The following is a 25,429-nucleotide window of genomic DNA, read 5'->3' as shown; positions in this document are numbered from 1 at the left end:
TAAAGGAACTTCCCTCAGGGTCAGACTAGCCAGACTGCATTCATTGCACAAGTGCTTATCGGCCATCAATGGCCAAGTCATTATATTTCCATAAATCTTGTATTCCTGAGTCATTAAATAGAATCTTCTTTGCCTTTAATGATATCTGCTGAGACCAAACTACCAGGATGTGGTTACCCAGATCATGAAAGGATCTCTCAGTTTGAAAAAAAAAAAAAAAAATTCACTCTTTACTTCTTGAAGCACCAATAACATCTGCACCTGAACAAAGCAAAACCTCCCTATTTATAAAGATTTGACTTGTACCATAGACCAGAAATCAAATTCAAACAAAGACAAAGAACCACTCCTGTAGGCAGACATCTGCCTTCTCTCTTAAATAAAGAGGTCATGTTTCTGATCCCATCTGCAAAACTTATTGGTAATCAGCGATATTATCAATACCTCCAGGCTCATGTCTATTCTGATCCCACTGTGTGTTGAACACTGGGTGTTTGAGAAAAGTTGTAACCAAGTCAAACATTTCCATGTGTAAAAAATGAGCCCTGGTGACTAACAGGACTTTCTAGACAGCCCCATAAAACAGGAGAACACTTAAACGGGATTCTGATCCTGTGTGACTCTGTTCCTTATCCTGTGCCTGCTGGAAGTCACACCTGGGGACTGGCCATCCTGGATCTCCTGCTCTGTGGACAGAGCCTTGAACCAAGAATCCCATAACCTGTAAGACCAACACCCCCAGGTGTGGCAGAGGTGCAGTCAGGAGGGCAGGACAGGGGCCTCTTGGGAATAAAGATGCCCAGGACCTCTCATTTTCCAGTGCTGGCTTCCAGACGGGACTTCTGTACTGCGGCTGATTCCTGGCCTGACCTTCCCGGTGTTCTCTTTCTCTGCCCCTCCCCTTTCTTCTTTGCTCCCTCCTCCAAATACCGTCTCTGAAAGGAGCCAAACTTATTTCCTCTGAAGTGTTAAGAAGCGATTCAACCTGCCACCCTTGGGAATTTCCATGTTCATAGCATTTTTCAAAGAAACAACTGAATACAGCCTGTAATGTTGAGGATGGGAAGCCAGTACTTGGGACTTGGGGAGTGGTGATGGGTATATAGCATCACAGACTCAAACTGTGCCCTGCTCTCTCTGCCTTTTAGCTTAAGGCCCATCCTCTTAGCTTTTCCCTTCCAACCAGAGTGACAGAGCAGGGATAAGTCCTCCAAAGGTCTTAAAAATCTACATATTCGGGCTGGGATATAGCTCAGTTGGTAGAGTGCTTGCCTCCTATGCACAAGGCCCTGGGTTCAGTCCCCAGCATTGAAAAAAAAAAAAAAAACAAGAAAAACCTACATATTCATGCAAGACCCCTAGAAAATATAAAGTGTGTAATATAATTAATCTCCACACCAAGCACAGAGGTCTTCCTCTCAACCACTTTTGTTTCAAGTTTTTGTTTTGTTTTCATATTTTCTTGGTTAAGATCATTAGCTCCTTCGTGCCTCAGGTATTTCATCTTTAGAACAGTGACACTCTTTTACAGCACGCCATGCCAGAAATGTGCAGAGATCCCCGCATAAAAAAGGTGACACGTGAGACAAAAGCAGTGAGAAAAGTCAATCTTGGCACATCATTATGTTCGAAAACCACTTAGCAACTCTCAGTCTACTTTATTAGGAGCAGAGCACAGTATGAATTAGGTTTCACTGTAATTATGTCCTGGAAGCAAATATGATTTTCAATGAAGAGATTTTACTGACTCTAATTAAAGGATGTTATGAGTCTATTGTCTCAGATGGTGCGAGGTCTGGAAGGGTTCTTACCAATCATTGCCTCGATGCCCTTGTTTAACAGATGGATAGCACCCAGAGAGGTTAAGTGACCTGTCTTATGGTCACCCAGCTCAGGGTATGTCTAGCTCCTGGGTCTCACATTTTGGATTCACAGGGTAGTGCTTTTCGAACAGACTGCCATTACATTTAGACCAAGGGAATATGCTCATGCCTAGTGCATGGATCGCTTCTCCTGTATACTAATGGAACCAAAGCCCCAGTGGATTCTCATTTCTCATTTTCCCCCGTGCGTCCTAGACACTGTAAGAGAAACCAGGAATAGCTCAAAGCAGCAGAGAAGTCCACATGTTGAGTCACCCTTAGAACAGAAACCTGGGTGAGGAGTCTGGATGTTTGTATAGAGTTAGATCCTGGAGATAACTCTTAAAAAAAAAAAAAAAAAAAGGCTCTATCTTTTAGATGGGCAAAGTTGGAAAGCTAAGTAGGCTGGGGAAATTCTACTGAGACAAGAATAGCACCGCATGTGTTTCTCACTGCAGATGGGATCTGCACGGCCCAGAGAGGAAGTCCTGGTGCCGTGGGCCTTGGGAGGGCAGCAAGGCCCTGTCCTGATGGTCTTCTGGGGGTACAAGCTTGCAGTCTCTGGATCAATAATGCTCACAACTGTTTTCTGTTTCTAAGGCAATTTGGTTTTTCAAAGTGCTTTTACACTTTTTTTTTTTTTTTTGAAACTCCTGAATTTTGTTCTTACAACTTACCTTAAAGCTGAGAAGGGTATGTATCTCCATGTTACAGGTGACAAAACGTAGGCAGGGACCAGCCACTCTATCTTGGAGTCTGCATTTAGAATGGGCCAGTGTGCCATGCCAGTTGGCTTGAGCGGATTTGTTCTACATGTCTCTTGTTTGCGAAAGGCATCGGTGAAAGGTAATAAGTTTGTCATGAGCTGGATGTAACTCTTAAAAGCATTTCATTACACATAATGTGTGGCTGTAAATGGGTGAGGTTTTATATAGCATATAGCCATTTTGACCAAAAAGAAAAAAAAAGTCATCTGGCAATTATTTATCCTTTCCAACTCTAGTGCCACTGCGCACAGTATTTTTCTCTTTCCTATTCTAGAACTGCCTTCAGAGCCAGTTTCTAGAAAAATCAGGCTCATCTGTTCACAGTCCCTAGTCATTTTATCTTTTTCAAAAAAGGAGTTACGCATCTCAGATGTCTAAGTTCTCCTCTGTCTGTGTTTTAAGAACGACATGACATTATAGTTAGCTACATTCTATGCAGGACGGACTCCTTGGGTTTTTCTTGCTCCTAAAGTGACTGGATTTAGCAGTGGATCTGGGAGAGGATTCATTTATCAACGTTCAGTCCAACAGTAAAATCAGAAGGTCCCCAATGAGTGATCAAGATATAATCGTAAGGCATGTTACCACTAGTAGATTTTACAAGTTGGATAGAAAAGAAGGCTGCTATGCTATGAATTGTGCATATGTTTGGCACGGAACTGAACTCTCATAATCAGAGTCTGAATTAAAATAGAAAATTTAAAGAGAGTCAATAGATTGTGGCAGTGGTTGGCGAAGTTTTTCTGTGAAGAGCCAGACTGTAAATATTTTAGGCTGTGCAGGCTATGTAGTTCTATCACGACTCGATTTGTGTTGCTATGGCAAAGAGGCACCAGCAGACAACACATAAATGAACATATGCGGCTGTATTCCAATAAAGTTTTATTGCTATTGCTAAAAACAGGCAGCAGGCCAGATTTGGCCCGCAGGCTGAAGTTTGGTGCCCCTGGTGAAAGTCTTTCATGTTGAAGTCAATGAAGGTATTTCTGGAGTTTGGATGTAGTTTGGATGCGTCCCCAAGGCAGCAGCTTGATTCTCAGTGTAATAATGTGAGAGGTGGTGGACTTAGTGGGAGGTGGCTAGGTCACTGGAAGTGCTGCCCTCAGAAGGAACTGTTGTAGTTCTTCTGGGATCTGAGGTGATTCTCATGGTAACATTATCATAAAAAAGCAAGCCTGGGGTTGGAAATGTGAGTTAATGGTACAGTGCTTGCCTAACATGCTCAAGGCCCTGAGTTTAATCCCCAGTACTGGGAGAGAAAAAAAAAAAGCTTGCATTCTTAAACTTCCTGAATTGTGAGCTAAATAAATCTCTTTTCTTTATCAATCACCCAGCCTTAGGTATTTTATTATAGTAATGGAAACAAATAATATAGATGCTATCTGCAGGAACCAAGATGTCTAAGTACATAAGAATAGATTTGATCCTCTCTGATAAAACAAATGAGAAATAAAGGCAATAGCAGTATTGGGATCAATTTTCTCAACCATATCCATTTAAAGCACTGTCAATGATCAATGTTACTACAAGTGTTGGAAGCTTAGTAAAATCAAAGTTCTACCTCATTTTAGTCTGAGTTAACCCTGCTTTGAAGACAGCTTTGCTATTTAAGTTAAAACTAATATGCAATACAATTAAGTAATAAAATAAACATTTAGATAAGCTCAGAAAAAGAACAATAGCTTTTACCATTTTGAGCTCTTTCAAACTTCATATCTTTATAAATACAAGATCAAATTTCACATAATTTTGTTTTATATTTTCTAACTTGACAATAAAGTGAGTTTTTGATAAATTAAAAAGAAATCTAATATCTTTAGTCATTAGGAAAATGCAAACTAAAACCAAAATAAGATGCCACTTCATACCCAGTGAAATGTCTAAAATTTAAAAGCTGAAATATTGCTGCGTGCAGTGGCACATGCCTGTAATCCCAGAGGCCTGGGAGGCTGAAGCAGGAGAATTGTAAGTTCAAAGTCAGCCTCAGCAAAAGCGAGGTGCTAAGCAACTCAGTGAGACCCTGTCTCTAAATAAAATACAAAATAGATCTGGGGATATAACTCAGTGGTTGAGTTCAATTCCCACTATTACCCCACCAAAAAAAAAGCTGAAATATCAAGATTTGGCAAGAATATGGAGCAAGTAGAATTCTTATACACTGTAATGGATCACTTGACTTTAAGTAAAACTACCACCCAGACTCAGATATGGAATTCCCAACCCCAGAAGCTCCCACAGACCTCTTTCTAATATTTTGACTTTAGAGGTGGTTCAAAGGATGAAAGTATTTATCAAAACTAATCAAACAGTACACTTAAGGTCTGTGCCATTAAAATATATAAGTTCATAAAGAGAAAAAAAAAATGTTCATGAGAGAGAAGAAGGTTCTAAAACACATGGTTGATTTTTTTTAACCTTAGAAACGAAAATCAAATAGAAACCAAGATGATATCTAGAAAGACGATATATGAAGGAGAGAACTTTTAAGTGAAAAAAGTTTGAAATGGAATGAACAGAACAGTCATCTCTTGTTTTGAAGAGGACATCATTTATTGTACTCTCCTCAATTTCGTGCCCATCATTTCTTCTTTGGGGACCTAAGGCCATAGAGATCATCTTGTTTTTCTATGTCATTTTTATTCCAGCTTGGAAAACAGATGAGATTTAACTACATGGAAAGATGTCATCAAAAAAGAGCAATGAAAAAAAAAATGTCAAGGACGTCCTAAATGATGCCTTCCATATTCTTTTTATAAGAACCCGCGGGAGGCATCCTTCTCCAATCTCAGTATCCGAAACATCTGCAATTCTTCTGCCAAAATCGTTTTCCAAATTTTGGTTTGATTTACACTTCTACCAGCCACTTAGGAGAATTCTAGTTGCTTCCATTTCCCCAACACCTGCCATTGTCAGTCCTTTTAAAGTCAGTTGTTTGGGTGGAGGGAAGCACCACATTTCGATGTGATGGACGTAGTTCTGTTATTAGGGAGCACAGAGCTACACAGAAGACACGCTGTAAAACCAAAATGGGCCTCTGCATTCTGTACACCTGGAAGAATGATCATCCGGGGGAATGTGGGGAAGGCCATCTCCACGCCAGGATGAAGCCCTAATGGGCCCCTTTCTGAAACAACTCACTCAGTCGTGCCTTAGAGGACACTGGAGCCTGCGTATTTTCAGATTTCTGAGAGCTCAAAGTCCAAGGGTACCATAGCCAAGTTTCCATTCCATTTAAAATTGCTCAAGGGCTTTGTCCAAGACACTTCCAGGAGACAAAGTGGGAATCCTTCACTCATTCCATTTTGTACTTGATTGTCTCTTGCCCTCATTTAATCTCCCCAGTTGACAGAGTTTACTAGAAGCAACTTGAATCCTTCCCTCTGGAAGGGCCATATCATGACTGGTTCCTGAACGATCCATTTGGAAATGGCAGTGACATTTCCTTAGTTCTATTTAAAGATGTGCACAACGTGGCTGAATCCAAATATGCATTGACAAGTCAGACCAAGTGATGGTGTAAGTTCTTCCTCTAAAAGAGCAAAAGGGGGAATTGCATTTTCTACATCAATACAACATTTCTGTTCTAAAATCATTCTGAAAATAAAACAACAGGAATTTTTTTTTTTTTAATCGTGGAGCTATTGAATAATGGTCAAATCAAGTGTTGGTGCAACCGAGTGTGTATCTGAGACAAAAACAGCCCTTCTCTTGAGGAAAGAGGCTGTTTGCTGAGTCCCAGCATTAAGAGATCCTGTCTCCATTAATCTACTTCATCAGATAATTGCTCAACTCTGTCTTCCAGCTGTAAGGGAGAAGGATACAAGAAGGAACTGAACTGAGATAGTTAATATTTTGCAATGGCAGAGGGAGAAGGGACAGGGGTTAAGAGCTCGATTTTAACCAGGAAGAGCAAATTCCAGACTGTACTCTATGCATGGATTTATTGAGCAATTTAGGTAGCCACCCTCCAGAGAATTGCTGTCACCAGGAGAAGGTACTTAAAGGGCCATGTTCATCACCCCAGAACATAGGGACTGCGGGAGAATTTTGGGTTGTTATTTTCACAGAGACATTTGTTTCCAAACAAAGGGCTTTCTGCCAGCTATTTTAGAAGCACTTGCATATTTATTCAGCCAACTCTCTGTGCTGGGGATTGTCTTTGGGCACCGAGGTTTTATCAATGTCTATTTAAAGCAGATTGAAAAATAGCTCAAGATGAAAACAGAATATTTCCAGCCTAGAACGTGAGATGCTTCCTTTTTCTTCTAGGGTTCGTATCTGGTCTCTCCCTCTCTGAAATCGCCACGTGTCTTGCCATCTTTGATGTGTCTAAGCTCCATTGGTGTTGTTTCTGTTTTGGGAGTACATAAAATAATAGTGCATCTTAACAAATTATAGATTTGATGAAACATTTGTGCATGTGTACAGTTTTAAGAGAAAACAAATCTCTAATACAACATATTTCTAAGCTTTATCTGGTCATATCCACCATGAAACAAACACTGGGCTGTCATGTCGTGAGAGGGGTAACATGCTATTATTATTCATGTGATGCAAAGTAGGAAAAGAGAGAAAATGGAAATGGGTTCATTAAATCAATGGGACCTAAAATTTTCTTGAACTTAAATATTTAAGTTCATGTGATTCAAATCTCTAACTCTTGGGAAAATCAGCCAAAAGCTACAGACTCAAGAATCTCTAGTCCTCAAGTACCTGTTACTTCCGATGCATTCCAGAAATATCTTTCTAGTACGAAGCACTGAGGAACCAAGCAAGAATCAGACTCTGTTCCTGCCCTCAAGGTACTTAGAGCCAGTAGCAGAGAGCTCCTCGTGAGGTACATTCTCTTTCTAACATGTGCCTGCACGCGTGTACACACACACACACACACACACACACACACACACACGACCTCCTAGGCTTTAGAACAGTGAGACTCTGAAAGTCATCTCAACAGAGGTGCCGTCACCCTGGACTTGGCGAGTGGCCCACACACAGTCTTTGCTGTTAGCAAAGTGTGTTTCGTGTGTCTGCTTGCATCTGAGTGCAGGTGTGTGTGTGTGCTTATTTAGGACGACAGTGCTTGAAGGAGAGCAGGGGAAGAGCAGCACAGGCAGAGAGAGCAACACACACACCCTGAGGCTGCAACACCTGACACCGAGTAGCTCCTCGTGGCCGGTGCACGATACTCTGGGGGAGTGTGACAAGAGAGCAGCATCCGGGCAGACCGAGACAACTGTGCTGGGTTGTGCCCACGCTGAGACATTGGAGCCGATTCTGTCAGCAAGAAAGGGCCACGAGGCTCAGCATGGGATCATCTGGCTCAGAACTGCAGCTTTGCCCCCTGGTCCCATCTACCTATCACTTTGCTTTGTGGGTGTAGGTCTGAGCCCCCAACAGCTAATTTCGAGTTCAAGAATACTTCTTGTTTTGAGTAAATGGACCACTGGGCCAGAAGGAGCATTAGCTGTTCTCTGCAGTTACTAAGAACCAATGATGATCAAATAAGCTATTTTTTTTTTTTTTTGGAGGCCAGGATGGCTCAGTGGCATGGTAGGAGGAATAGTAACAGGAGCTAACGCTTAGCTAAGCACTGTTTTTAGTCCCTGCCACATATTAACTCATCTACTCCTTGCAACAGCCACATGAAGTAGGTACTATTATTATCTTCATGTCACAGACAAAGAAGATGAAGCACGCAGATAACCAAAACCTGTGCAAGAACACACAGAGCCAAGTGGGATCTGAACCCAGGCTGCCCCTTGAGCCTATACTTTAAGCTGCAAGGCTACCATGAATAAACAGAGCAACGTGGGGGCTCCCTGCTTCTCATATGCCCTCTGTCAGTTCACCAGGGTGCTTTAAATCCCACCATGAAGACCGGCCCATTCAGGGATCCTTTGTTTTATAAGGATAAGACTAAACTCCAAGGATCCAAGAGAAGCAAGACCCAGTTGTCCAACAAATTGTGCCCAGTTTGGGAGGTGAGGAAGGGTAGGGAGAAATACAGCAGGACAGAGACAGCCCTGGAGAGAAATGACCAGCAATCAAGGTACCACAGGAACTCTGGAGGGGGCCCAGACTGCAGCTCTGGGCTGTTTCCATCCTTGATAAGACTCAAGAACACTTGACCAGCTAATGATAAAAGCAGGGTTTCCTAAACTTCACCCCGTTCCTTCACAATTTTTCACTTATTCCCATACGCCTATTCTCTTATGATTTCATTTTCAATTGATTTTCTTTTTGCTCAAGTAAAATTAAAAGATTTTGGTACTACAACCATAAAGGGAAAATTAGTATCATTTATCATAAATGCAAAGGTTAAAAATAAAAAGGGTTTTCATGTCAATGGTCTGTTGTTGCAAATAAAGTTTTCTTGGAATAAAATCATGCTCAATTTTGAAGTTCTCATGCTGAAACAGCAGAATTAAAATTATTTCCACGTAGCCCTAAAAGGTTGAAAATATTAACTATGTATAACCATTTCAAAAAACATTTGCAGATCTCTGAAATAATTACAATTCAATCCTACCTACATATTGTTGCCTGCCTTTTTTCTGTTAAAAAGAGAGATTAAGAAAAGTTTGAAAAGTATTAATTAAGGACACACTGGCATCAATCTGAGATTTTCTCACTGGTAATAAAAGTTGAAATGAATACTGAATAGGGAATAACTTCATACAACTTGATACTATTCCATGCCAACTTCAACATGCTCTAAAATTATATTTCATATTGCTGTGTGTAGTTTATAGAAAAGTATTGCATTAGACTAGTGTATGTAACAAATCACATTTACAAGATAGAATACTTGATTTAGGAGCGAGTATGGGTGAAGAAACCAAAAACCTGTAGGTAGCCTTGACCATATGCAAGAATGTCATCGTTAGAGAAGCAAAGTCTAGATGAAAGAATTCTGGGATTGAAATTAAGATGCAGTGGTGTTGTATAGCCGTATGACTTTAGGCAGGTTTCCTTATCTCTCTGAATCTCAGAAATAGAGGATGAATAGCATAGCTGTCTAGCCACTGGACAGAATGACCTGATGTCTTAGACTCCTGCTCTACTTTGGATCTAAAATGTCCTCCAGCTAGGCATGGTGGTTCAGGCCAGTAATATTTGCTATTTGTAGAACTGAAGGTTGAGGCAGGAGGAACACAAGTTCAAGGCCAGAGCCTCATACACTTGCTGAGACCCTGTCTCAAAATAAAAAAATAAAAAGAGCAGGGCTGTAGCTCAGTGGTAAAGCACTCCTGGGTTCAATTCCCAATACCAAAAACACAAATAAAATAAATTATCCTTCAAAGACTCAAATGTTGATGCTGCGGTCTACACAGTGACACTAATGGTAACCAGTGGAGCCTTCAGGAGATGGGGCTTAGTGGAAGGAAGTTAGGTCATTAGGGGGTGTGCCCTTGAAGGGGATATGGGGAACTCAGACCCCTCCTCCCTCCCTCCCTCTCTCTCTCTCTCTCTCTCTCTCTCTCTCTCTTTCTCTCACTTTGCTTCCTGGTGGCCCTGAGGTAAGTAACTTTGCTCTACCACATACTGCCCGCCATGATGTTCTGTCTCACCACATGCCCCAAACCAATGGAACCAGCCAACCATGAAATGAAACTTCTGAAACCATGAGCCAAAATCAACCTTTCCCTCCTGTTGCTTATCTCAGGTCTTGGTCACAGCAACAGAAAGCTGACACAGACGCTGTGCCTCTGGTAAAGTACTTTGTGACCATCAACTGTCATGGTACCAATGATGTCCTTCATGGCTTTCTTCTCATAATGGCTGGTGGCAAAAACAGTCCTGCTGAAGAGGCCAAAAGGTGAGTAAAATTTGGTTGGAGAGGGGAGATGACAGATCCAAAGTGTAACAAGAGTCCCAAATAAAGCATGAGGAGACATGGAAGGTGCCAAATCAGACAAGAAAGGAAAGTGCTAGGAGGGAGGGAAGGCTTTGCCTCCATAGTGACTCAGCACTGCCTGGGAGACCCTGATGGCCTTGAGATGACTCATGCAGGAAGGGGGCAGCATCCTTTCTAACACCCTAGTTCGGTTTTCTCCCTGGAGTTGAGTTCCATGATACCAGGATACTCTCCCATTCTCTAATTACACATGTCTCAGACTCTCCCAGCAAATGAGCCATCTGTCTCCCGGTTTACAGTAGCTGAGGAAGGTGGTTATTTATTTTTAGGAAGCATGCTGGACAACTTCACGTTTAATGCTTCGACATAACATTTGGGTCTGTCCATCTATACTGTGGTATTAAAAAAAAAAAATTCAAAACCAACCGAGGTTCCTCTCTTCCCTTTTCTCCAAAAGTAAAATCAAGGTTGTAGTTATAACAACCAAAAGCTCTGCCAGCAACAATGGCTGCACAAAACTGTGTCACCACCAAAGAATCTGAGAGAATGGCTGCCTCTTTTTAGCACCGACTGTGTGCCAAGCATGGTGTTAAAGGCATTACCCTCATGAAGTTGGATCCACAAAACCACCCTGCACAGTTGCTGGCACAATATCCACGTGTGAGTTTGCTCTTTGTAGTTGAAACAAAATTATGCAATTGGCTCAAGTGGAGGTAGCTGGCGGGCAGGGCTAGATCTAAACCCGGCTCAGGCTAAACTTCAGGGTCCCTTATTCTTTCTCTTGCTCTGTTCTGTTCTGTAATAGAAATCTCTCATTTTTCTAAGGTGAGAATATATTGAGTGTCCCCTCCCTAGGAGACAGGCAGTAGGGAGAAATGTGTTAGTAAAGCTGAAGGAATTTTAATACTTCCTCTCCAGTCTGCGTGTTAATGGGCCTGAAGTCCCACAGTGGCACTGACATCACTAGTCAGCTGATGCCCAAATGGGATCCACTTTTTTTTTTTTTTAATCTCCTAGACGGATACAGGAAAACATTTGGCAAGTAGAAAAGGACAGCAGATTTTTATTTTCCAATTTCTATAACATTCTATAACATTTTTTGGTATAAAAATACAAAGTTTCCAGCCTTTCACTTACACATTTTTGTGTGTGGGGGGGTGCTCTTTAGGGATTTGTGCATCTTGGAGCAAAAGGAGAGGGTGGGGGTTAATGGTACATCTCTGTGGGGCAGAACAAAATGATCACAATGAACCTTGGAAATGCAGTAACAAGCTGGGATGTAACATGGGAACAAATGAAGAAATAAACTAAAATTAGAAAGACATTAAGTGTCCTGATGATGATTTTTATGTAATTTCCCAAGTACACAGGGCAACTTGCAATATGAATTTCCTTGTTATTAAGCCAGTAAAATCCAGCAGTAGAACCAACGAGCACATCAATATAATTTGTACACCAGCAAAGGTGATTTTAACTGAGGTTAAGTGCCTTTGCTCCAAAAGGTTTGTTTTAATGTAAGTTTAACACTAAGCGGGAAATGAGAGAGAAGCCCAGAACAACAAAATTCTCTAGCAGAAGTTTCTAAGCGTCTGCACGCAGCACATTCATTCCATCCTGTCGACCCAAGGGGACATTCATAGACTTTGTGAAAAAAAAAAAAAAATGTTTTTAAGCTCAATGTGCCCCAAATGAGAGGGTGTCAATGAGTGCTTGGGGAGTCTTAAATTCAGAGATAATTCAATCGCTCTATTCTACAAATACATTTATGAGACTGTCAGAGAACAACAACAATATGCTGTGAAATAAATACTACATAGCATCCTCAAACAAAACCAAAGATATGTTTTGTCCACCACTCAAGGACATAAGCCACATACATATAATCACAAAAAGCAATAGAGAGAGGTTCCCTTGGCGAACCTGCGGTTTTCGGAAAGAAAGGTAGAAATAGATCATGGGTGGTACCTCCCATAGCAAGTCTGTTATAAGCACAAGGTGTGTCCTCTAACCTGAGAGGACAGTGGCCATAGGAACCTGCTCAAAGGTTAGAGGCCCTCAGGATCCACTACGGACCCTTCCTCACAGCTCACAAAGCATGATTCTGCCCTAATTCCTGTCTTCCATCTTCCTCTGGACCTCTGGATCCCCATGTGCAGCCTGTCCCAGGGCCCTGCTTCTTGTCCCCTTGAGCAACTTGGCAGCCAAGCTGTGGCAAAGGTGAGCCCCAAGCCCCTCCGTTTGTCCCTCTCAGCTGCTCAGCTCAGCTGGGCTTTCACCTTACACAGTTAAACAAGACGCCTGCTCACTGGCAAACAGGCCAGAGGATCTAATACCTTCCAGGGAGGGAACTGGGAAGAGGAAGCAGTTTGTGGAGAGCTGTTGTCCAAACAGGATTAAAAGCATCAATTCTCAGGCCACACCTGGGCTCTTGGTCAATACTCATGTTCCAGGTAGAAAACACCAGCCTAGAGAAGTGGAATAACTTGTTCTGTTATTCAACAGATAAGTGAGTGATGACTATTTGAATAGATACACACCCAGAATTGTGTGTCTGATGACTTTTCAGAAAATAAAACCAGAGAGAAGCTGGGCCTTTGGGGGAAAAAAAGGCCACATTTAACCGCCTGACCAATCTAAGTTTATTGAGCAAAGCCTGGTGCTAAGTTTTGAGGTTAAAAGGAGAAGATGGCATAAGGCTTACTTTTCAGGAGTTTAACACTACATTGATTTTAGCCAAAAGGCAGAGAGGGATACTTTGGGAGTTTATAAACAAGCCAGGAAAGCTACCTGAAGTGGGAAAAATGACACTGTGATATAATGAGTTCATGGTCCATGGGGAATCTGGGAAGCGCCTGGGGAGAACAATGCTTCCATGAGTTGGGTGGGGTGGAGGGGAGGCTTCACAGAGGAAATGACATTTTACAGTCACCTGGAGTTCCCCTGGAGGAGGAGAAGTTGGGAACTAATGAAAATATAAGACTTGCCATCCAGTGTGGCTAGAAGCATGGTGTCCACTAGAGAGCACAGATTGAGATGACCAGCAGCCAAAAGTGGAATACACGGGCCCTAGATCCACCTCTTAAAAGAGACATCACTGTACTATCTATAGCCAATCAGCCAAACCCCACCCCCTTGTCCTGTTTTTATAAAGTTTTATTTATGCAGTTTTATTTAAAGTCAAATAAAGTTAAACAAATGTTTTGTTCAAATATTTGTTTAAATACTGTTGGTTGTTTGTTTAAATATTTTCTATGACTGCTTGTTTGTTTAAATATTTTCTATGCCTGCTTTGGTGTTATGAATGGCAGGGATCACAAAGCCAAAAATGTTTTCTAAAATTTCAAACATTTTTAAAAAGTCTAGTCCTAAAAAAAAGTTTCCTAGCCAGGTGCAGTGGTGCATGTCGATAATCCCAGTGGCTTAGGAGTCTGAGGCAAAAGGATTGCAAGTTTGAGGCCAGCCTCAGCAATTTAGCAAAGCTCTAAGCAACTTAGTGAGAAATTGTCTCAAAATAAAAAAAATAAATAAATAAAAAGGACTGGAGGTAGCTCAGTGGGAAAGTGCCCCTGGGTTAAATCCCCAGTACCAAAAAAAATTTTCTGACTCCTTCCTTAAGGATCCAAACGATTCATCTGAATTTCTGTAACTGCACAGAATGGAGCTTTCTAGGGCCTTATTCCTATAGTCTCCAAATACATCATCTTAAACCTCTTCCACATCATGGACAATTAGCCGTCCATCTGTATCCTAAGCTGGATACCTGGACATCTCTTTCGCAATCCCAAATGTTATAGCATCATATATCATTTCTGTTTTTTTTATTTCTTGTTTTGACTCAGGGTTGTGGCATTGTTACAAGCCTCCTGCCCCACCAGGAGAAGCTCATCACTAGACATGGGCTCATTTTGCTTCTTTTCCTCCTTCTCCAATTCTTCATAAATTTCTGCACCACTTTTAGAATGCTGCTAAAAATTGATTTTTTTTTCCTCTTGCCATTACCACTCTCAAATTCCACACTCTGACAGACAACTATTCCTCTGCAAAAAAAAGAAAAAAATTAAAAAAGGCTTCCCTGGCTCTATAAAGCCCTTGGAAAATATAAGTCAAAATCCACCAGCATTTACAAAACAGGAAAATGTAGAAATAATCCTAGCTTTCTAATAGGCCATGTTAAAGGATTTCTTTTACTAGTAAATCCCCTTACACATTTAAAATCAAATTTGATCTATAAGAATTAAATTTGCACATGATTTTCTAGGGAATACATCTCTAATATAAAACAAGGAGTGTGGTTATTGTTTTATTAACCACTGGCAATAAAATAGAGTAGAAAAAGTAATTCAGAGTTTTAAAAGCTGCTTTTTATGGCTTGTAGTATATATTTCGGTTTGAATACAGACTTTATCATCAAACTGCCTTGATCTAAACCCCAGCACTGCCCCTTACTAACTGTGTTATCTTGAATAAGGTAATTAACCTCTCTGTGTCTCAGCTTCTACAACTGCCAAAAGGGAAAGAAGAAGAATTATAAATAAACTATCTCCTAGGACTGCCATCAGGATGGATGGGATGCAGCATGAAATGTGTTTAGTGCTGTACCTGGGACATAGAGAACACTCTTTGTGGCTAGCTATGACCATACTTCATGCATGCTTGGCAAGTGCTGTACCACCTAGCCACACGTCCTGTCCTTCTGACCCCTCAATGAGGAACAGTTCTGCATACTCTGACCCATTTGATTTAGGTGGAATCAATCTTAACTCTAGGCTTGGGGGGCTGACTCAAGATCCACACCTAGCTAAGGACAATGTTCTATCTCCTGGACAAAGCAATGCACCCATAGCTCGGTATATGACCCAAGTAAGACCAATGAGGATGCATCTCTAGGCTTTGAGGGATGCTCAGGACCTAAGAGCCTTTCTCTTTGCCAGATAGATGACCACCCGGGCACTGCTGGTGTCCATCATAGCCAGCCACGGGGAAGATCTTCCAGAGGAGGAGGCCTACATGCCACAAAACATCTGTGAGGGTTAAATCCAAGGGGTTCTGATACATACTCATGTATTGGCATGTTCTAGGGCAAGAACAGACAGTGAATCTTGCTGATTCTTCTGTGGCAGAAAAAGGGTGAGGAGAGAGGGCAGACTTGAATTGTGGACTTGGTTCTGTCTTTAGCCAGAGATTGCTGGGAAAACAGGTTCATCTTTCTGGGTGCCGCTGTACTTGTATGTCAAATAAGAGGGGAGTGAAAACCAATCTCCAAGCTCCCTTTTCACTTCTCACATTCTGTAAGGATCTATTAATCTTGGGTTCATTGCAGTGGTGTATACTGTGGTATAATTGGTTACCGATTCTCATAGTTGCCTGCTTCCCTCTGTTTCAACTTTAAAAATATTCTATTAGACTCTCAATTCCTATACGCCAAGTGTTTATTTCCCTTTCAATTTCCTTCCAAGAAATAAAAAAAACATATTTATTTTTGTGTACTTGGACATAATGATCCCATTTTCTTCCCATTTCTATATTTTTAAATCTAATTAAGGTGATAAGTTCCTTGAGAGTTGAAGCTAGAGTTTTCCTGTGGGTGTAAACATTATTTTTTTTTAATTGCCCACCAAGCTGCCAGTTTTTACAGAGCAGCAGGATATGGGTTTTAAGTAATGTAAGCAGGAAATGGGTCTCCGGCCCACACCAAATAAATGCAAAAGGACTGATTTTTCCTGAATTCACATCTGGCTTACTCATTTATAATTTCAGTTGGAACTGAAATTCTCCCACAGAAAGGCAGTGTCGACATCCACGGGTACGGAACGTCAGACCAAAAGTGGAGCATGAGGTGGCCATCCTGTGAGGTCTAGAAATAATCTGGCTATTTCAGGTCATGTTTTTCCTCTCTCCTGTTAGAATGTGGGCCCAGAGATAACTGAATATTAGCTTCAAATCTCCCATTCATTGATTTCAAATAATTCAATAGCTCTTAAGTTTGAAGAGGTCAAAGGAAACTGGATGAAAACTTGCAGGAAAACTGTCCTGCAGGGAAAAGTCCACGCTGCATGCTTCCTTGACTCATGACCTAGCCAATTCTTGCTTGTGGGGAATCTAAAAATGACCAGGAGCCCATCTCCAAAGTCCTTAATGGGTATTTCCAGGTAAATAGAACCAAATGGCCTAGAGGCAGTGCTTCACCCAGCCCAATGGTTGAGCCATTCGAGGATGCTATTAAGGGCTTAATATCTTTCTTTCCATTTTCCTATTCACAGCTGCTCTGTCCTTGGGTGGACTTCTCCTGGAGTGGGAGCAGAGCTAACGGGCACTGGTACCTATGCGCATCCCTGTTTCAATGTAACTGGAGAGGAGGGTGCTTCCATCCCAATATTCTGAGCATGAGTGTGGAATTGCCTTCTCCTGGACTGGCTTTGGTTTCTCATTCACACAAGGCACTGACAATTGTGGCCAGATCAGAGAAGAGGCTGGAACTGCCTTGAGACAACAGAGTTAATCCCACCCAACCCTAAAGTGTAGAAACCCAATAAATCTGAGTATAGTTAGGAAAGATGGCTGCAAGAAACATCTGCTACCAAAAAAAAATATCCATTGCAGTCCCTGAGTCGCAGCTCCTAGCAGAAGGCCAGTCTTAGCTTAACACCCTCAGAATAATAACTGCTTGGTACAGAACAATACTGCTTTCCCTTTTTGGTCAGTCTTCTCCCTAGGATCCCATTTCCCAGGTTCCAAATCAAGGAACCCTTGATTTATTACATGGTACTTCTAAACCCATTGTAGGATCAGGGTTGTCGGGGTGCCTGGCTTTTCGTCCCACACTCTGATCGGATGCTAGCACACCTCAGGCAACTCCAAAGTCCCTGAACAGCCCCCAGTCCAGAGATTCACACACACAGTGGACCTTCACAAATTGCCAGGTGATGGAAAAGGAACCAGAAAGTGCTTCTTCACCTGCCACCCGTCCCTATGACTTCCTTAGCCTCATCAAGTTATTCACCTCTCCCTTTCTTATGTCCTACATTTGAAAGTATCAAAGGGAGAATGCAAATAATGAAAAATTTTTGTAGCCTATATATTCTTGTCTATATTAAAGCATGTATATTTCAAGTCCCCATTATTAGACGATTATGGACCCACAACCAATGTTTACTTTATTAAAATGTTCTCTTGCATCAATACACTGTATTATGGCTTGAAAGAGGTGACTTGGAAGAAAGAAGCTAAAATCGAGTTGGGGGAAAAAGTCAATGCCCCACATTTCAAAATGTTTCTTGTGAAATGAAAGTGACATGATCCTTCCCATCCAAAGTAGGGCAAATTAGTACTTCTGCTAATATTCATGCTTTTCACTTCATTTTTATCCTTGCTGATACAAAGATCCTTATTCCCACTGTCAAGATAAGGAAATAGAGTCACCAAGTGGCTTGCCGTATGTGTGGGTTACTCACAGCTCTGCAATATAGAGAGTAACTGTTTTGAATACAAATCTGCCTTCCACAGCACCTGACTCCTGCCTTTCACCAACTGCCACTCAAGTTTTATCTGAAAATCTCCATAGTTATTCCACTTTCAGGCCACCTCTGTTTATATCTACCCTTGGCCATGTATCATTAGTGTCATGTCTGAATTTTACTTACTGTCGTCCTTTATGATTTGACTTTGGAAGCTGAGCAAATATATTTATAGATAAGGCAATCAGGGGGGAAAAAAAGACTTTTTTTTGAGATTCCACTTACATTCTTTGGACATTCCCACTTCAAAGCACTTCTGGAGTCGACAGTACTGGCATCGATTCCGGGTGACTTTATTAATAACACAGTTCTTATCTCGGTGACAAGTGTAAATCATGTTCTTCTGAATACTTCTGCGGAAAAAGCCCTGTAAGCCAGAAGAGGATGAGAAACTAAGTGAAACAGCTCAGTTTCATGAGAAATCAGACCCAACCTTACCAATGCATTCACTGCTTTTTTTCTTTGAGTAATGTAGTGAGGGCAGCAGAAAAGTTAACTTATTAAAACCTGAAAACTCTTGTGAAATATTAATAGCTCTCCCTTTGTTGTAAACCCAAAAGCCCCTTTTAATCAAAACTAGACAAGACCGTTATTATCTTGCTAAAAGAAAATGAATACCAAGCTGATTCATTTGGAAAACATCATGCAGAGTTGGGATCCCTCCAAACTGCCTGAGCCGAACTAGCTCCCTTGCTGAACAGAACAACTTCAGGTGAACCCGCTACCAACACACCCAATATACGAGGCATTGCATCTGCAAAAGAAATTATTTGCATCTTGCAAGAATCAGGTCTTTTCAAGGAGTCTTCTCCAAGTTCTTTCATATATTTAGCTTCTATCATAACATTTAAAATACGATTTAATCTACGGAGTGTTTAGAAAAAGAATCATCCAAAATTGAAAACAGAGAATAAAAATGAATGTCTGCCTATTTAGTGGCACATTGGAGGTGTGCCATCAAATTTGGTAGCCATTAGTCACATGTGGCTATTTAAATCAAAATTATGAAATGTATATTAAACAAAAATATAGATCCTCAGTTGTCCTAGCAACATTTCAAATGTTCAACAGGCACACATGGCTGACGGCTGCTGCACTGAACCACACACAAAATAATTCCATCACTGCAGAAAGTTCTACTGGGCAGCACTCACTGTACAGCAGCACTAACTGACAAGCCCACTGAAGGGCACTGAATGATCTTTGGAAATAAAACTTTGTTTGACATACTTTTTACTACTGAGTGAATCCAGATTCTAATTGTTTAAAATATTATTTATTGATTTAGGTGGTACTGGGGATTGAACCCAGGGCTTTGTGCATGCTAGGTGAGTGTTCTGTCATGAAACTATACCTCTAGCCTTGACCTAGACTCTATAAAAATTGCAGAGGACTGGCAAATTACAAAAGTTTTTGTCTAGTGTAAGTACAAAGGATTTCTGCCCAGATGAAAAATAGTTCTTAAAATTATTATTTTATTGTCTTGGAGGACAGAACAACATTTGCACCTAACTTTGCATTCTCTCTCTCTCTCTCTCTCTCTCTCATATATATATATATATATATATATATATATATATATATATATATATATATTAGTAGTTAGATACAATATCTTTAATTAACTAAGTTTATTTTTATGTGATGCTGAGGATTGAACCCAGGGCCTCGTCCGTGGTAGGCAAGTGCTCTACCGCTAAGCCACAACTCCAGCCCCAGAACTTTGCATTCTTTCCTTGTACCACACCTATCTACTTACCTGCCTACCCAGGTATTTTTCTCCTACCAACCTTGAACCAGCCTTCACATCTACTATTTCGCTCATCAAGGAGTTAGATACATTTTTGACACATGCTTACTGAATAATTTTGGTTTTTATTTTTTAACTTTTGAAAATGATATTTTGACAAAAGAAAAGATTTATCCTGATTTCTGTGAAGCATTGATGGATTAATGCAGACTTGAGAGTCTACTAGCAAGGGTTCTTAATGTTCTCTTTCCCTCCCCCATTCTATCATATTGCTTGGCAGATGATGGATAATCAAGTGATGCTTATTGAAATCACAGATGAATAAATAATGAGTGGTGAAGGGCATATCTGCTATCTGCTATCTTCTCCCTCTCTCTCTCTCTCTCTCTCTCTCTCTCTCTCTCTCTGTTACTGGGGATTAAGCCCAGGGGCACTTTGCCATTGAGCCACATCTCCAGCCCTTTTTATTTTTTATTTTGAGACAGGGTCTTGCTAAGTTGCTTAGGTCCTCTCTAAGTTGCTAAGGCTGGCCTCAAACTTGTGATCCTTACACCTCAGCCTCCCAAGCCATTGGGATTACAATCGTGAACCACTGCCCCCTCCCATCTGTTTTCTCTGTTTTAATCACCCAACAGAAGCCTCTCTGTTGCTCTATGTATTAAAAGCCAGGAGTTTCACTTTATCAGTTGTGACATGACTATACCTATGCAAGAAATAATTCTTCTGAATGAAAAAAACACACCAGTGGATGTACTGAGTAGAAAGTAAGCCTCAGCATCTGAGCACTGCTTTCCCTGTAGTACATTAACACTGCAGGAGCCAGAACTAACAACGTGCAAAGCTAAAGCACATTAACAAGGAGAGCTCATGGAACACACGTTGTGTAGGATATTTCCGTGGGCACCCTCGGATTCTAGTGTCTAAATACACATATTTTTACTGGCATGGTTCAATTGCAACTGCCTGGAAACCTGGTTTAAGATTGCAACCCTTGTCCCCCTATCCTCCCCCCTACACAGACATTTTCCAAGAAAACACAGTTTATTTTTATATCTCTGGAGCTACAAATAGGCTCAGAATCTAAAATACTGGGTTACAAGTATTCTAAAAGCCTGACGGAATCTTTATGGAGTGGTCATCTCAAAACCTGCCTTCCCCTGCAAGAAATACCCACAGGACCGCTTTTGGATTTTGGCTTCCAGATGCACAAACTCAATTTACAGAAACTTCCATTCCTCCTCTGCCAAGAAACAGGGCCAGGCGAGAGATCTGGCCTCTTCTGTACATGTGGAAAAGGTGTGGCAGAGCAAAGGTGACCTTCCCTGTTTATTAAAAACCTAATATTCAGTTCAGCAAATTCTTCATGAGTGACCAGGGAGCAGAGAAAAACAGTCTCATGATGCTCAAGTGAAAGAAGAAGAGAAGGAGACAGAATTAAAGAACTTTATATGTCACTAATTAGCCAGCCCGTGTGGCTCAGTAACAATGACGACAGAAATTGAATAGGACTTCTTGGTTTTCCAAATCAGATATTTGGCTGGATTTCAGGAGAAGGTCTACGTTTCAGTAAATCATTTCCACCGTGGTCGAATTCTTGCTGACTAAAATGTAAGTGGTAAGATATTTTTATACACAGTTTGGGTAAACAGAAATGTCCTCTGAGTCTCAAAGAAGTTTGCATCCAACAAAGCCTTCTCCTCTTGCAAAGTATAAAATAAACTTTCCTCCCTGGGAGAACACTGCTTAGAGGATCTAGTGATGATGGGCGATAGGGCACATTCCCATTATTTAATATTTTCTGTTAATATTTAATATTTGTATGTAAGCTGACACCTCCCTTTTCTTTTAACATGACTCAAAATGGAAAATTTTCATCTCTGGCTTAATTGGAAAACCAGCACCAAGTGTCCACATGAGAAGGTACTCATAAAATAAATAAAACAAAGTCAAATAATACAATATTCAGATGTTATTTCACTCTCACTGGATACTGGATCTACTGAAGGGCCAGGAGCCCCGGGGCCTCCTCACTCCTTGCTGAAATGGGAGCTGAGCAGGTGTTAGAGACATATCAGGGCTGACACGAGACTTTATCTTTGAGGAATTCTGAGAATAAATAAAGTTTCTCACTGTGGGATTCATTGTGATTGAAAGTCATGGATCTGTCCAATCGACAATTAGGAGCCTCAAAAAAGTAAAGTAAAATAAAATGAGGAGCGTCATAGGTTGGGAAACAAAACTGTGATCCAAAATTTGGCATATGTAAAAAAATGGGCTTCCAAAGTACAAACTACATTCAAATGTGGCTTTTCAGTAGAGAAAGAGCCCTGGAATTGTGGGGTCGAACCCCTGGGCAGCAGCCTTCTCATTACTACTGTGAGGACTGAGTACTGAGTCCCAACTCCAGGGGCTCAGGTTTCTCATCTCCTAACTGATAGGCTGGGCAATTTATTTTCAAAAGCCTTTCCAGCTATAAATTTCTGAACCCCAAGTGTGTCACCACAACAGGGAGCCATGAGTTGGAATGGCTTGGGAGTGAAATTGAGGGAGCTTTTATGGGAAAAGAAAATGGCCAAGGAAGAACTGGTGGGAGAAGACTAAGGAAAAGAGACCTTCTACTTGCAAGGCGAGAATACTTAAATTTTTTAAGACCAATCCAGACCTGAAAGGAGCCCAACAAGAGGGCTTTACCTTTATCTTAGAGCTGAGTCTTCAGGAAGTACTTCAGGCAGGTATCTGTGACTGGATTGACATTGAACACTTCCATACTGTCCCAATGGCTTGTAGTGAGAAGCCTGGAGACCTGGTTTTCTGACGCTAAGTCTAGGGCTGCTGACACCATGTCATTATTCCTTAATTTTTCTTGAACCTAGGAACCTTCTGTAAGGTACCCCCATATCAAGGAAGCCATGCCTAGTGGATTTAAAGATACCAAATACTCCCTCTTTCAGGTATCCTTGGTAGTTTGCTTTTTGTTCTGTATTACACTATTCAAAGGTGATATTTAAGTATTAGCCAGACACAGTGGCGCACGCCTGTAATCCCAGCGCCTCAGGAGGTTGAAGCAGGAGGATCATGAGTTCAGAGCCAGTCTCAGCAAAAAGTCTAAGCAATTCAATGAGACACTGTCTCTACGTAAAATGCAAAATAGGGCTGGGGATGTGGCTCAGTGGTTGAGTGCCCCTGAGTTCAATCCCCACTATCCCCCCAAAATAAAAATAAATAAAGTATTAAATAGTAATTCTACTGGGCTGGGGTTGCGGCTCAGCGGTAGAATGCTTGCGTAGCACACGCGAGGCAGTGGGTTCGATCCTCAGCTCCACGTAAAAGTAAATAAATAAAATAAAAGTATTGTGTCCAACAACAACTAAAAAATATTTTTTTAAAATAGTAACTCTACTGTAGAGGTTACATGGGTGACATCAGGGAACTCCAGTCTGTAGTCAGTGGTCACAGCCTTTGGGAGCTCAGGCACTATGCATTTCAGGTTAGGGTGCACAGGGCCACCATCAAGGGAGCTGGCTTCCTTGCTGTTATCCATGCCTCTCTGCCAGGGGAGAAGGATGGGCAGGGAGGCCAGCTCCCACAAACTATAGCAGACAAGTTGGTGGCCTCCAGGTAGTACCCAGGATGGCTTCCCCAAAATGAAGACAATGGATATGGGTGGGATAAGAGTAAGACACAAGGCAATAGTTGCCCAACAATTGGTGTAAAGTGTTTCAATTTTCAGCTTAGTAAAAAAATATTAGTATATGTCACATGAGTATCCTAGGGCTAGGAGAGAACTTGAGAAATAGTATATATTCAATAGCTAGTGGTTGGTTGATTGAATAAAGTCTCAGCTATAACCAGAGTTGGTATGACAGTCCTGGATTTGTTATACCTTAGTTCTTTAAAATATTCCTCAATACTAAACTTATCTCTCAAAGACGCTATTACCTGTACTTAAGAAACCATACCACAAGATTTCTGACATTAGTGGAAGACCCACTGATTTAAATAGTGATCAGGTTGGTCAGTGGGTACTTTATTGCTTAACTACGACTTGAGCAGGTTAACTATGACTTGTATTGTCAATCCTACCTTTCATTAGCTACTCAGGCTTTCTTTTAATCAGTCATAGTTAAACAGGACTTTGGGTAGTTAATTATGACTTGTTGGTCCATTTATAATCCTCTTGATTAACCATGATTTGACTAACCATGACCTCTGTTGTTTGTAACAGTTAAAGCCAGTAACACAATTAACACTAATTATCCAGATCAAGAAGATAGATCTGCATCAAACACAGACATAACTGAAAAACTGAGTTGCATTTTCTAACCACAGATTTTTTTTCAACCTTTCTTATCTCATGCTCTCCTAATCCTGCTATCAAAGAACTGGAGCCCAACCAAAATGGTGGGGACCCTCATATGGTGAAGAAGGCCATATATGTAGATTAGAGCTGTTTGGTTCATATATGAACTATAATCATGGAATAATGCTCACATCCTACTTAGATTCCTTTCCCCTTACCCCAGGGGTATTAAGTACCATTGTTCCAACACATCCTCTATTGTCTACAGCACAGAAACAATCCTAAGTCAGAAGAAAAGATAACTTTCTCTCTTTTATGCCTAACTATCCTCCTATACCTAAATACTTCTAATTTCTAATTCCTTTGATGGACTAGTCTTAAATCCCAAATCAACAAAGGACATGGAGAAAAGTGACTCAGCTCCCTCTCGTCTTCACACTTTGACATGGGACCAAGTTGGGCCACCTTCTCACTTCTAGTACTTTCCAACCATGCTCTGGGTCCCCCTTCACCCTACCCCGCACAGGACCTATGTCATCTCCTAGTTCTCAGATGTTATGATGCACCACATTCTCCAACTTCTCCCAAAGAGGAAGACTTCTATTGGTTTAGAATCTAGCCTACCAAGTGGGAATTAGGCTATAGTTCAGGTACATGTGAATTTAAATTCTGACTTTGTCATTAACTACCTCTGGGGCCTTAATTGAGTTATGCAGAGGTCTCAATTTCCTCACCTACAAACAAAGGATGACAACAAGGGAACTCATACAAAATGAGCCCAAGTGCCCAACTGGAACACACCAAGTGCCCAATTGATGGTAGTGATTGTTACGGACAAAGCCCCTTTTCTCAAAATTTTATTTTGAGAAACTTCCCCATATACACTTTGTGATTAGAATAAAAATTCCCAAACAGAATAAAACAGTATTCTGAATCTCTGAGCAACATAGGCTCTTGTGGTTAGGCAATCTCATGATTCTCAAAGCCATCTGTATTCATTCATTCACTTATTGATGCAATCACTTGTGCCCATTGGTTGGTGGATGTGGCAGGCTTTCTTGTGGGCACACAGATATCTGAAGTGTGGTCCCATCTTTCTCAATCTACAAGAAACAAAGACATGTGAACACTATCAAGCAAATGCCACCAACCTGTTTGATAAGAACTTTAATGCAAATAGAAAGCAAAGAGATGCCCGGTATAGCTTTTGGTGCCTAGTAGTTACACATCAAGTATTTACTGAGTAAATGAAGCCACAGGCGTTCAAGTGAGTTAAAGGGGAACTGGCACCCTATCCCAGCTCTAATGAAGGGGTAGTATTTGAATGGCAGGCTTTTCCCCAAGAGAATACTGTGTGTAAGCAAAGAGTTCAGAG

The 25,429-nt window shown here is 41.1% G+C and overlaps 1 protein-coding gene across 1 annotated transcript in view; it reads right to left on the bottom strand.

Moving 5' to 3' along the window:
- The window catches only part of Rarb (retinoic acid receptor beta), a 164,789-nt gene that overhangs the window by 75,343 nt on the left and 64,017 nt on the right, over positions 1 to 25,429 (bottom strand). Inside the window, exon 3 of the mRNA XM_076842965.1 lies at positions 18,230 to 18,371. Coding sequence (XP_076699080.1) covers positions 18,230 to 18,371 — 142 coding nt within the window. The remainder of the gene's footprint in view (positions 1 to 18,229; positions 18,372 to 25,429) is intronic.

The sequence above is a fragment of the Callospermophilus lateralis genome, chromosome 1 (genome assembly GCF_048772815.1).
Source record: "Callospermophilus lateralis isolate mCalLat2 chromosome 1, mCalLat2.hap1, whole genome shotgun sequence".
NCBI classification, from domain to species: domain Eukaryota; kingdom Metazoa; phylum Chordata; class Mammalia; order Rodentia; family Sciuridae; genus Callospermophilus; species Callospermophilus lateralis.
The sequence above is the reverse complement of the archived record's forward strand: the minus strand, read 5'-3'. Positions and strand labels throughout refer to the sequence as shown.